This window comes from Montipora capricornis, chromosome 10 (assembly GCF_036669925.1).
Source record: "Montipora capricornis isolate CH-2021 chromosome 10, ASM3666992v2, whole genome shotgun sequence".
NCBI classification, from domain to species: Eukaryota; Metazoa; Cnidaria; class Anthozoa; order Scleractinia; family Acroporidae; genus Montipora; species Montipora capricornis.
In genome coordinates this window covers 29,537,093-29,551,003 of record NC_090892.1, presented here as the reverse complement: position 1 = coordinate 29,551,003, position 13,911 = coordinate 29,537,093, and the positions used below count along the sequence as shown (strand labels likewise).

Sequence of the window (13,911 nt, the reverse complement as noted above, 5' to 3'; positions counted from 1 at the left end):
TAGATTTTTAGGAATAATAGATAACGTGGTTCAATGCGTAATGTGATAATGCGATAAAAGTGTCAAATTTGCGACCCATTGCTAACGGCAACGGAAGCGATCGCATTACGAATAATTAACCTCTGTTGCCAAAAACCACTCAAATAACCGGTCAGTGTAAAACGCAGACTGCAGACTGCAGACCAGGGAAAAAAAGCAGACTGAGGGTAAAATGCAGACTGCAGACTGTGGGTTAGTAAAATAATAATGAAAAAAGAGTTATAAGAGTGTTAGTAGCCGTTTGTACTTTCACACTGAAACCCCAACACAGCTCCCATCGCTTTGGTTGCCCCACCGCATGTTTTATCGAACTCTGTAAGAATTGAAGCTGTTTGAATCCTTGTTGTTGTTTGAAAAAGGACAGTTTCGTTAAGTGAGTTGCTTTTAGGCAAAGAAGTCACCACCCCGTAATTCATATGCCCAAGATACCGGGTTTTTGTAAGTTTCTTTTTCTGTCAAGTGTGATAAAGTTTGACAATGAAATGAGCGAAGTCAAAACAAAGATCACAATCGCCCAACTCTTGTTTATGCAAAGTCAAAATTTACTCTCCAAGACGTGTACGACGTGATTTATCACCAGGTAATTCCATCATTTTGGAAATAGCAGCTACTTTATTATTCATTTGCGTCACAAGTTTTCACTGATTTTGGGGCTCATTTTGTTGAAACTCAAGCACGCTTCCAACAGGCCTGTGAATCCTTCCTACTTACAGAGCAGTACTAAAAAACTTCTCCCATATCACATTTGAACCTTAAGCTCGAAAATTCAATACACAACATGATATTATAATTCACAAAGGCAGAAAATACCACAGAATCCTTTTCCAGCGAAAATTTTATTGAAACAAACAACATATTTGCTCTTAGAGGCGAAAACCTCTTCCTATTTGATTGCGTGCGTGAAGACAAGAAACTCAATTGTGTCAAATTACCATGTACTTCAGGTAAATACTGCTCACTTTGATTTCGTCTCGACGGGCGATAGATTGTTGTCGAAGTCCAGTACTCGTCGCTTTTGAGATTCATGCCTAGTTTATCCAACTGACTTTCCATTATTGAGCTCCATAAGGGTATATTTTGTTTAAGGATCCACTAAAACGCCATTCGCGTTGCATGACTTTCGACGCCATTGCAGGCTAAGTTAATGATTCTACTGTGTCCACCAGAGAAATCTACGCAGTTCCACTACCCTCTCGATCCTAAGAAAATACGCGCAGAAGGCTCTATCCACAAAGACACCACTTACCAGGGGAGTGACAGGCAAGACTTTTACCGACACGGAAAAAAAAAAAAAAAAAAAAGAAAAAAAGAAAAAAAAGAAAACAAACAAACTAAACGAAGACCTCGACTGGGTTTGCCTTATAAGGCAACCCAGTAACAATGTTGTAACCTCCAAAAGCTGAGAGATCTATTGTTTTCATTCATCAACTTGGAGATGACGTAACTTGACAACATCCCATCTCAAACACACATTGGTTACAATGACACAGCAAGATTGACATGTTTTCCTTTAATGGAGACAATTATTCAGTGTCGATGTAACTAAAATACACAAGGTGATGTCACTTTTAATGTGCACATCAGATACCGACTAAGACTAACTTTCCTTGATATTTCGTAACGTTAACAACAACGATTTGTTAACAAATCATGTTACCTACGAGCCAGAATCTACAACTTTTGTAGGTTAATATACTCTAACTGGCTACCTTCAGCCATTAACAGTTTCATTTATATTTGACTTCAAAATCACTTTTAAAGTTAGAAAAATCAATCGAAATAACTACCTTTGAAGGTCACTGATTTCTATCAAGATAAACGTTTGCTTTTTGCTCAACAGATTCATAGTTAAAATCTGAAGCCCTTGTCTAAGCAGCTTTCAAACGTTCTTCCAAAGCATTTAACTCATCAAGCACAGCTTGTGGGAGATCGTCACCAAGCTGTTCGTCGTAGTATTCCCGCAGACGCTTGCATTCCTCCAGCCAGTAGTCTTTTGGAATGTGAAGTAATTTCTCCATGTCAATGTCCCCCAGCCCTGTTATGTCTATAGCGTCAGGTTTGGGAATGTAACCAATGGGACTCGCATCTGAAACATCTTGATTGTCATCACAACGCTTCAAAATCCACTCTAAAACACGACAGTTCTCACCAAATCCTGAAATCAAGCAAAATTAATCTACGGAAAAGTTTAAACAATTTGAACCCCAAAAGAGAATAAGGCGACCAGATCACTACCCCGGTCCCAGAGGTTTTCCTTGAATCTATTCTTACTTTCATGGTGCAGGCGCCAGTGTCAGGATCTGACCCTCAGACTCGGATTGGTTGATATTTTTACAAACACGAAAATCAATATGATTGGCTCGTTTGATTGGTAATATCCGAGGGGACGCGTGACTGCTAAGTTGTCATTGGTCCCTTTTGTAATTAGCAATTTGACGTGTTTGATAGCTGGCGTCTGCATGAAAGTGAGATTCAAATCAAAAGTTAACCTTAAGATTTTTTTTCTTCTCGCTGCTTCGCGACTCGTCTTTGCGACGCTTGCACAGCTCAAGAAAAACCCAGGGACAAGGGTACCAGGTCACAGATTAAGAAGATGGCTGGGACCCAGTCCTTTACCCTTGATCTTTTCTTACTCTGTGCCGGCCTTCATCTGGCATCTTCTTTTATACCGGTGACAAATCACACGTTCCTCATAACGGCTTTTTTTTTTCATTTTTGGAAACTAAATTTGGGTGAACGTCAATCAGATGTTTCTACGACAAATTCTACTGACACCAAGTAAACAAGTCTATTGTCATAGAAACATTTGATTGACGTCCACCCGAATTGAGTTTCGATAAATGGAAAAAAGTCGTTGAGAGGCGCGTGATTGATAACCGCTGTAACAAATACACCCATGCATTCTGTTTTTTAACTAATAATAATAATATTTAATATTTATATTGCGCATTTTCCATAAGATTAATCAAATGCGCATTACAGATTAAGATTAAGACCATTCTGACAAAATTGCGTTGCGAGTTGCAGAGGGGATGTCACACGCAAAGTAGATGTCTCGCAAAGTAGGACGTCTCGCAAAGTAGAGGGTCGTTCTACTTTTCTCGCAACTCGCAACGCAACAATTGCAGTTGCAAAATGGGGTATTACACGTGAATTTTTTCTCGCAACTTGCAACGCAACGTTTGTTGCGATGCGAGTTGCAAGAAAAATTGCCCCGTGTAGCATGGCCTTTATAATTACTATGGAATCACAAAAACGAAATACTCTATTTACAATTAGAAAAGTAATTTGCTGATAAAATGTAAATATAAAATAATTATACTAACAAAATGCCTTGCTGAATGAAAATGTCTTAAGTTTCCGTTTAAAATCACTTTATTAACATTAAAAAGTTGACAAAATCATGTTTTTATCTATTCTGAGGCAATTGCAACGTCTTCATACCAAGACCTTTACAATCGAGGATAGAGGCGAAATCATTCGAGTCTTAATCATGATTCACAAACGACTATGGAGATCATGGTCAGTTGACTAAAATTAACGAACAAGCGTAAAATTCTCGTGGAAATTGTTAGAACTTTGTTACTGTTCTCGTATAGACCCGTCGCTGCATCTCTTGTTGTAAATTTAGACGTTATTGTAAATCAAGTTGTTCTATTTGCATCAAGGATAAGTTAAATACCTTTAAATAGAGTCTTACTAAAGATCGCTAAAATTAAAGTGATTCATAGTACACTGAAGAATTTCGCAAAATCGCGAAATGTAAGTGTCGCGAAATACGCGCATTGTAAAATCGCGAAATTAATGCGTCGCGAAAATTTAAAGTTGTATCTTCACAAACCTGAGTCAAGACGAAATAGATAACATTATTCACGAAAGTAAGGATCTTGATCAGGTCCGACTGGCTTATGCAAGATACAATTGGTTAAGCGGTTAACGTGAGAAAGACATGAAAGATGTTAAGCATCATACTTGCATAATATCTTTCATGTATTTCTTACATTACTCGCTTGGCTGATTGGTTGGTTGCATCTTTGATAAGCCTTAATGTGACTGCGTGATGCAGCCAGCGAGGTGTTATCGCCAATATGCCTCAATGTGACTGGCCGATGTAGTTAAAAGTCAGATGGTTAAAATTAGACTATGTGACTGCGTGATGCAGTCGTAGTCTATATATACCCGCATTCAGCCTTGCTCACCACAGAGTCTCCAGTAGCTCAGTGGTTAGAGCATCCGTACTTATAGGGTCGTGGGTTCAAATCCCATGTGGGGCTCGGGTTTTCCGAGTTCACAGTTGATGATGATGCTTAATATCTTTCATGCAAAATTGGTTAACAAAACGATTGTGGAAAGCCCTTTGTTTTCCTTTGGTCTAATGGTACTTTGCTCATTACCTCCCAGTTCACCAATAAAGATGCACCAAAGATATTATTTATGTAGGTGGTACATGAGTATACTAAATGAAGGTATCTACGATAATGTTGCCACTACTATGAAATACTCAATTTACCACCTGACTCCAACGTGTCTTATCATTCTCTTTCACTAGCTTACCTGGCCACAAGAACTCGCCATCCTCACCAGTACGGAACCAGTTGACGTGAAAAATCTTTGGCATTTTGCGGCCTTTCTTTTGCATGTTCAACCAATGCTCCATGTACCTTCCAAAGTTGTAACCAAAGAATGGTCTCATGGCAAATGGATCCCTCATAACCGTTTTGCCCTTGTGTTCAGCAGCAGCAGTAGGTTCAGAAGACAATGATGATGCTACAAAGACCCCATGCTGCCAATTAAAGGACTGGTACACCAGAGGCACACCTTGTGGGCGGCGGCCACCAAACAAAATGGCACTGATGGGCACCCCTTTAGGATTCTCCCAATCCTTGTCCATTATTGGACAGTGGTCACTTGGTGCACAGAACCTGGAATTAGGATGCGCAGCTTTAGTACAGCCAGGTTTCCAGTCCTTTTCTCCAAGCCAGCTTGTTATACTAACGTCCTCTGGAAGTGCCAATCCTATGCAAGAAATAAAATTATTTTTGACATTTCCTGAGGTATAGTCTTGTAAAACAAACCCACGTAAAAACAAAATAAACCAACTCAATACCAGAGCACAGAAAAGTCAAAAATGCAATAATACTATTTTCCTTTGTTTTGACCTTTTCCCTGCAAAGAGTGACAATACCAGATTTTACTCTGTTCAACAACAGATTCACCGATGGGGAACCCCAGAGGTTCAAGGCTTAACTTGATTCAACACTGTACTGGCAAGTTTCAGTACATGTTGGTGTAAGCACCCATTGGGTAAATAAAAGAATCTCTTGACAATGCAAATTAGCACATTGCCAGTGTGCAGGACAAGGGTAATACCAACATAAAGAAAATTGAGAACAGCTTTTCCGTTATCTACCATCTTGATTGACCACCTTTCTGGTGGTGCAGCATGCTGTCCATGACATAGAGGCTGAGTTCATTATTCTTCCCAAGTGTTCTTAAATTCAGAAATATTCTACACTTTTCACGCAATCACTTGTGTCCCAGAAAGGGATTACAAACCTTCCCACCAGAAGTCACCATCGCTCGTTTCTGCTGTATTTGTAAAAACTGTGTCCTTCTGAAAAGTCTTCATTGCGATTGGATTTGTCAGGTAAGATGAGCCTGGTGCAACTCCAAAGAAGCCACTCTCAGGATTGATGGCCCGCAGCTGACCTTCTTCATCAAACCACATCCAGGCAATGTCATCTCCAACACACTCAACTTTCCAGCCAGGAAGAGTTGGGGTTATCATGGCCAGATTTGTCTTTCCGCAGGCACTTGGGAAAGCACCAGTGATGTACTTCTTTTCTCCTTTGGGGTTAGTAAGACCCATAATCTTTGCCAGAAAGAAAAGGGTCCATGAAAAAAGCACCCAGGTCAAGCAATAGCATACATACAGCATAGAGAGTGTGGATTGCCATTAAATCTCATTGAAACTTTGTCTAGGGAGGGTTAGCGTGTAACTGATATTTATTTTAGTCATGATATGAATGCAACACCTCCCATGCTTTCAACAACTTGAAGATACAAGAGAGCATTTGTGAATTTCCTTGGTAAAAATTATTAAAGTGGTACTATGATCAAAAAATCATTTCCATTTTTTCTTCTGATTTTGAAAGCATGTTCGCTTAACACCTAACTGGCAAAATTTTGAGCTTTGAGTTTTATCCAAAGGCTGTTTATTTTGAGTGTAAGTTTTGGATTTCATGGTCCGCCATTACTCACATTCAAAACTGGCCGATTGGACCTCAGAGGGTTGGATCTAGAGAAAATGACGTCATAAATTTAAAATCTCAGCGTGAAAACACAATTTATTATATATGCAAAACACGGGTTGAAAAGTCTGAAAGCCCGAAACTACCGTGCTGCATATTAATTAGGCTGCGTACACACGCATTGTATTCTTAAACTAGTGAGTGTTTGACGTCATTTTCTCCTCGACCCAGCTCTCTCAAGATTTTAAAGTTAGTAATGGTGGACCAATAAATAAGAAAATTCCAGCTAAAATAAACAAGTGTCTTTTTAAAATCAGAACTTAAAACTTGGGTGAGTTAGTGTTCAGTTAACATAGTTTTGAAATCCAAAGGAAAAACAAAAATTTTTTTTGGTCGTAGTAACACTTTAATTATTGTGATTGATCAGCATTTACCAGTTCCCTGGTGTCAAATTTTGACAAAGGACAATGTAGCAATCTAATCAATACCAGTAATCTATTTTGCCCTCTTCCAACTGCTCACATATCACTACTTGCCAAATGTCTGTTTAAACATCTCTTTCAAGCACTTCAGCGTAGAATCCTAAAGGTCTTTATTGTGCGTTTTTTACTACTGATCAATAAAAATAATTACACACACCTGAAGACATTTTAAAATTACACAACAGGAGGCATTGGTTTTCATCTTACCAACATATGTTCTGCCAGCCATCCTTCATCCCTGCCAATGGTGCTAGCAATCCTGAGTGCAAAGCATTTCTTCCCTAGAAGAGAATTTCCTCCATAGCCACTACCAAATGATTTGATTTCCCGGTCATGAGGAAAGTGAGATATAATTGTCTTGTCTGGATTACATGGCCATGCATACTGCGATGGTGGTTCAGGCTTTGGAACACCAACAGAGTGAAGACACTTCACAAAGTCCCCATCACCAAGAACTTTAAGCACATGACTGCCCATTCGTGTCATGATACGCATGCAACAAACAACATATGGGGAATCTGTAACCTGGATACCAATCTTGGACACTGGTGATCCAACAGGACCCATACTAAAGGGAATCATATACATGGTTCGACCTGATGAACAAGAGAAAGACATTTAACAATCAGAATACTACCATATTATTAATAATTTAATAATTTATTTAATAATAATTTATTTACTTATAACGCGCAAGTATCAATTTACATTTTCACCTGCCTTGCTTCTTAATATGTCTTACTAACCAATCCTTTTTCTCAACAATAGTTACTTTACTCTGTCACATAATTACAGTAAACACTCATAGATGAGCTGCACCTCAAGCCTAAAAGCTCAACATTAAAAAAAAAAAAAAACATTCTGACAAAACTTCATACCTGAAGTACTTCATTATGTGTAGATCTAAGATTAAGGCACAGTCTGTGTCACCTTGACTCAATCATTCAGTTTGTAGTCTAAAATAAGACTCAATCTTCCAAATTGTACATAAAGAATATGACAACTTGTTTGGAAAAAAAGACTGCTTTTCCTGGTGAACTTTTCCCCAGAAGTTTTTTTTTGTGAAAGCCATTGAAGTCCAAAATGTTGACAGCTTGTTAGGAGCATGTCATTCATTTACGAACTTTGCTTAGTAACCAGGCATTTTGTTAGAAGAAAGAAAATAGGTGAAAACATGTTTGAGTTCTCAAAGATCGCATGGTATTCTCTCTCGCTTGCAGTGGATTGATCTCTGTGAAAGTGACAGGCCATCATTGACGTTGTCAAAAGCTTTTTGGTGGAATTGAGATTCCTTGTTTGGCTACCGTCATCTGTTCAAAAAGGTGACTGTAAATCACCTAAAATCACAAAGAACAGTCTTAGTCAATATGTTTCTAGATGTACCTTTCATACAGCCTGGAAATCTTGTAGCAAGATTTTCATTCATTTCAGTGACACTCATCCACTGACCAAGTTTGCCTTTAACTCCAGCTTTTGCTCGAGGAACTGATTCTTCCTTATTCTCTGTGCAGATGTATGTCTTAGATTCCACACGAGCCACATCATGAGGATCAGTGCGCACAACATAACTGAGTGAAGATAACACAGCTAATATCACAAACTTAACATAAACATTGTTATATTATCGTAATACTATCAAGTATCATTGAATTGACATTAAGACCACCTACCCCTAAACCCCTAAACAAACAGTTTTTCTCCTCAACTTCCTTCCAAACGCTATGGGTTATGTTAAATACACATGATATTAATCATTCCAAGAAAATATGGATTCTCACAATTTTAAATCTGAACATCAATAATGAACTTAGTCTTCTAGCACTAAAAACTTTGGGCACACTGCAGATAGAAATAAAATTAATTTAAATCAAATGAAACATTGGTTTTTTGAGGAGAAGGGAAAACCGGAGACAAAAGCTTCTTGGAGCTCAGGGTCTTCGAGGAGGAGTACTGGGTATGAGACATACAAAGATGATCTATGTTGAGGAAGAGAAATGCAGTTCTAAGAACAACACTGAACATGTCCACATAATGATACACTTCAAAATACTTCAATTTTAATTACCAGTAGAATGGTAAATTTTTAATGGGTAGGTATGTATTTGTTGCGAAAAATGACTTGTTAGCAAAATGCTATGGCCCAGCAGGCTTCTTCTGAAAATAAAACACTTGTCCAGCATGTTTTTCAACTTGTCCCTAATATTTGTTGGACCCTGGAGCTGAATAGACAACCAAAAAGCTCAACCAACATGACCCTGAGTATGGGAATCGTACCACAGCCACACTGGTTGGAGGCAAGTGCTGTGACCACTATGCCAGCCCTAGCTCCCCCCTTGTTTACTAGGATTGCACTTTGTCCTATGGTTGGCTCACTGAAAACCAACTTTGGACTGCAGATTTGGTTGCAGACTTCAGATAGAAACTTGAACCAGGCATGAACACAGGTATAGGATACAACACTGAACTGAAAATACTGTATTTACCCATGTATGTATAAGTCTACCTTTTTACAGCCTCAAAAAAAGCTCCAAAAAGTGCCCTCAACTTATACATGGGTCAAAGATTTAGAGCCAAGTTCCAGCTAAAGATTTATTCAAAATTAACATAATAATGTTGTCTTGGGCATAATGAATGCAGTGGACAAAAGGAATGACGGAAGACTTCAAAATGAATGTAAGCAATTCCAGTTGAAACGAAAAAGGATTTGTCCAGCTCTTAATGTTGAAGATCCTCACTAGCACAAATATGAAATGCACACTCTGGAAATTTTTGTTTACCAAAGGCAGGAAGCTCAAAAAGGCATTTCTGTTTCTTCAAATAAAACACAATCATTCAACTGCTTAGTAACCTGGCACAATACCTCATGTTTATGTGCAAGCATCGTCACTCGCGTTGCCTGAAAATGCTGGTTGGTAATGATTGTTTTTTATTCTTTTTACAAACTTGGCCGATTTAGATGCTTTTGCAAACTTCGTAGTGTTTGGTTTATGAGTTTTTTGTTTTGTTTGTCATGTGAAATATTATAAATCAAGGAGCAATTAAACCTTGCACATTTCGAATCATTTTTGAAGTCATTTTCAAAGATTGACTCCTGCTTTTATGATGTTGTGCTTATCCTCTAAAGCCCTTTATCCTTGAACAACGAAACAGGTTAGTTTGAGGTTTAGAACTTTTTTGAAACTCAAGGACAAAATGCCCCCATATACAACAACTGCTGAACCACAAAACTATTAAGCGCTTGAGACCGTGATTTTTTTGTGTGACCGCAGTCCCAGAAATTGAAGAATACAAGATTAGTATCCCATGAATATTTAAGAAAGAAATTAAGAATGGGGGTCGACTTATACACGGGATTGACTTATACATGGTTAAATAAGGTAGATTGCCAGAGTACACACCAAAGAGGGAATATATGGGGGTTTTCTGTGATGTGATCAGCTGTTTTTAATTGCCATGAATTGTGATTGTAGAAAGTTAAAAGCTGCGAACTGTGAACAACATGCTAGTTGTGATACGTGAAACAAAGAAATTGTTTTCCATTATCTGTGATAACTGACAAGAAAACACAGTTTTTTCTGTGAAAAATTCCTCGTCAAATACGATGAAGTCTACAAAGCAACGTGAATCTTTCTGTGACCGACTCCCCGCGGAAGAACTGTTAAAGTTGTATCAAAACTTTTTTAGGTAGTATCCACAATGAATACATCATATCTATATTTAGTCCTCTGATTTCTCCTTACAAAAAGGTTCCATTGCGTAAAGAAAATAATGGAATTGTCATTTGTCACGAAATAAGGAAGAATTCACAATATTAAGGTTTTCAAAAACACAAGATCTTTTTCACTTTCATGTTATTTACCGTTAAGCGTGAAATGATAATATTGATTACCGTGATTCGTTATTTGTTTTATTCAGTAGTCGTGAATCGTGCGAAGGACCCGGTGCCTCAGCAAAGCAAGGACCTACAATGGATGCGGAAGCGCTCTAGAGTCGTGGCATTAATTATAAAGGGATTTGCAATTTATCAAACTTAGCTTGCATGTTTTCGTTTCCGAAACGCTATTGAGAGATAGGAGCCGTCTGCAATGATGAAATACGGGGTTGTCCCACTCTAGGAAAAATAAAAATCCAATCATCCCCTGACACACTGGCTCACCAATTATCGTGTTTCTTAAGTGGAGACGCAATTCCAAGCTCCATCAACAGTTTGAGAAGGCCCTCATTCTCCTCTTGAGATCCATCGCAAATGACGAGCTTGTCTGGCTCGCAGAGTTTGACTTTGTCCGCCACATAGTCCTGCACCTTAACAGGCAAGTCCCCGAAGTTTCCTTTCTCTACAGTGAAATTTTCAGGTAGTTTGAAAGACATTCTTCAAAGCAAGCGTCCTCTATCACCGGGCAATTGACTGAAACGGAAAAAGAGAATGTATCAGGGAAAAATCATCACATTTACCTTAATTACGCCAGTGCACATACAACAAATCTTACCAATTACATCAACAAGAGTCCAGGAATGATGCGACAAGGCGAGTTCGGTGCTTCATAAGGTATTCGAGAAGTGCAAGCGTGACATCCAATCTGCACAATGATTGGTTGGACCCACTCGATTAAATCGTGCAGACCTGCACGAATAGCGGCTAGCGGCTGCAAGCGAAACGTGCATGAAAACTTGCTTATATTCTTTAGTAAAAATTGGAAAAGAGCCTTAGGTGAACTTTTTTTCCTTTTAGCCATCATCACATTCATGTGAGCATTTAAAAAAATGTAGTCGCATAATGTTACTCTGCAAAAGCATTTCCCCTAGCGTGCATATGTGCATATACTAGCGTGAGTTGCAGCATGATTTGCTAGAAACTATGGATGGTTGTCACGTATTACATGAGCAGTACTCATATCAGGTGTCCTGATTCTGCTAAGGTTATGCCTGGTTTCACAACTAGCGAATCAAGCATATGCGGAAGCACAAGCATAACAGTTACTAGGGGGATGGTCACGGTGATTACCCTGCGAATATAGCACCTTCCTTAATTAAACCTTCTCCCCACTCGGTAAGAAGGTTCTGCGGGAAGTTGGTATGTAGGTAAAACCACAGGCAGACCACTCTTTGTTGTCAATCAGGGGCCGGTTGCTGGAAGGCTGGTTAGCGCTAACCATCAGAACCTATACTATTAGGTTTCCATGGTATTTAACGCCGGTTAGCGCCAACCATGCTTCGAGCAACCCGGGCCTGTTTAAGAAGGATACGCGCAGACTGCAGACTGCAGACTGCATTACGTTGACGTAATGTGAATTTCGTGTAACCATCCCGTGTGGTATAATAATTATATGAAATATTGTGGTATGGTCATTGTATGAAGGGTGTGTATTAGTTACAACACAAATGGTTTTAATGATTAATGGCAATGGAATTTTTAAAGAAGTGTTTGTATTTTGAAAAAAAGGAACAGTTTTTGAAGGTGGAGCACCCTGGTTGCCCCCACCTACCCTCCCCCAATTGTTTTTTCAGCAATTGTGGTGCTGATGTTGCAGAATGGAAAGTTCAAAGAACTTCCCAAAATAGAGGGTCGTATTTACGTCTGGCAATGGGCACAGCAGTAAAAAATGTGAAGCAGTGGCAGGCAATATTTAATAATTGAATTCTTTTTATTAAAACTGCAACAGAACTACTTATGGAAATACAATGTTAAGGTTTGCTATCTTATACATCTTGTATTTAAACATAAAAAAACGACTATTCCGTGGGCCATTTGGCTCTAAAGTGGAGTAACGTGGTTAGAAACCACTGGCCCGGATAACCGGGCTGTCCCGGTGAGCGCCATTACGTGAAAAAATCTCAGCCCGGTTAGCAGGGATGCTAGCATCGTAATGCCGGGATGTCGGCTAACCGGGCTGAGATTTTTCCAATCGCAAACTTGATTTTTGGTGTGTTTCTCAGACGTGCTGGGATCTCGGCTAAACGAGCCAGCCCTCCTAAACCGGCCAGCCCGGCTCATGTAATCGCCCCCTTAGATGTGCTTAGGACTAACTCTTCAAAAATAACATTTGAATTAACCTTAATTGTACGATTTTTCCAGTGGTTCTTCGTTTTCGAGGTCTTCATTTTTCGAGGTCTTCGTTTTCGAGGTCTTAGATCTTCGGTCTTCGTTTTCGACACTACCGCATCCAGCCGCCGGCTGGTGACCTCGTCTTGTTCATGCTGGAACTGACGCCAAATCAGTGAAATTCTCACATTAAAAACACCAGCATCCAATTGATTAGGGATGTCCCCATAACTTAGGGATGTCCCCGAATTTGAGCTTCATCTTTCAAAAATTCACCGAGAAAGGCGATCCTGAAATCCATAATAAAGCTTTCTCAACATGATCGTTACAAGAAACCAGACCAAAGGAATTGAAAGCATTTGAGTCTATTCGAATTTGCCAATCAGTGTAACGCGGACGTTGGCAGCTTCCAGCCCCTCCTGGCAGTTCCCAACGATCGCATTGCACTGATTGTTAAGCCCTGTCGAACAAAGTTTGATTCCACATGCAACATTGTTGGATGTAAATGTTGAGATAGTGGCAAAACGCTATCCAACATTTACATGTACAAGGAAGGATTACGTTTTTGCAAACGTTGGCCGTGTAGCACTTTTATTGGAACAGACGTAACTGATTAGAATGTAATTTGAAGTGCTAAGTATCTACCCCATATGAACCTTGTGAGAGTTAGCCCTACTGATGGAAATGGGCCCTCACAAGGACAGAGAAAAACTCTGACCAGGGTGGGAATTGAACCCACGACCCGCGAGTTAGATCACCGCTGCTCTACCGACTGAGCTACAAGGTCACAAGGGAGCAGGGCGTGGGAACCGACCATGTTAAAGTCACGGCAATGAACATGTCATCATCATCATAATCATCATAATCTTTATTTTGACACGATAAGAATAAAAGCTAAAAGCTTGAGGGGTCGTGTATTACATGTAAACACATAGACATAATAAATAAAAATTTCAGATTAGAATAATTTAAACTGTCATTACCCACCCCACTTCCCAACTTACTAACCCCCCTAGCTCTAATAATAAATATACAAAGGAAAAAAAATGTACAAGTGTAAGAAAGGATTACGTTTTTGCGAACGTTGGCCGTATTGTAC

At 39.3% G+C, this 13,911-nt stretch overlaps 1 protein-coding gene across 1 annotated transcript; it reads right to left on the bottom strand.

Annotated features, from left to right (window-relative positions):
- Positions 1-1,534: 1,534 nt before the first annotated feature.
- On the bottom strand, positions 1,535-11,399 carry LOC138021826 (phosphoenolpyruvate carboxykinase [GTP], mitochondrial-like). The gene is made up of 7 exons (XM_068868842.1): positions 11,260-11,399; positions 10,929-11,177; positions 8,156-8,340; positions 6,980-7,368; positions 5,596-5,911; positions 4,594-5,055; positions 1,535-2,194 (listed from the first exon to the last, which is right to left on the bottom strand). The coding sequence occupies exons 2-7, from the start codon at positions 11,138-11,140 to the stop codon at positions 1,908-1,910; spliced, it is 1,851 nt and encodes a 616-aa protein (XP_068724943.1). The 5' UTR covers positions 11,141-11,177; positions 11,260-11,399; the 3' UTR covers positions 1,535-1,907.
- Between the last annotated feature and the right edge of the window lie 2,512 nt (positions 11,400-13,911).

Bases quoted from the DNA above. Each gene is read 5' to 3' on its own strand.
- LOC138021826 (XM_068868842.1), bottom strand. From the start codon at position 11,140: ATGTCTTTCAAACTACCTGAAAATTTCACTGTAGAGAAAGGAAACTTC. The intron at 5,912-6,979 runs GTAAGATGAAAA...TTTCTGGCAAAG, and splicing joins GGCTGGCAGAACATATGTTG to ATTATGGGTCTTACTAACCC. The intron at 2,195-4,593 runs GTAAGCTAGTGA...GCTTGATTTCAG, and splicing joins TGGCGAGTTCTTGTGGCCAG to GATTTGGTGAGAACTGTCGT.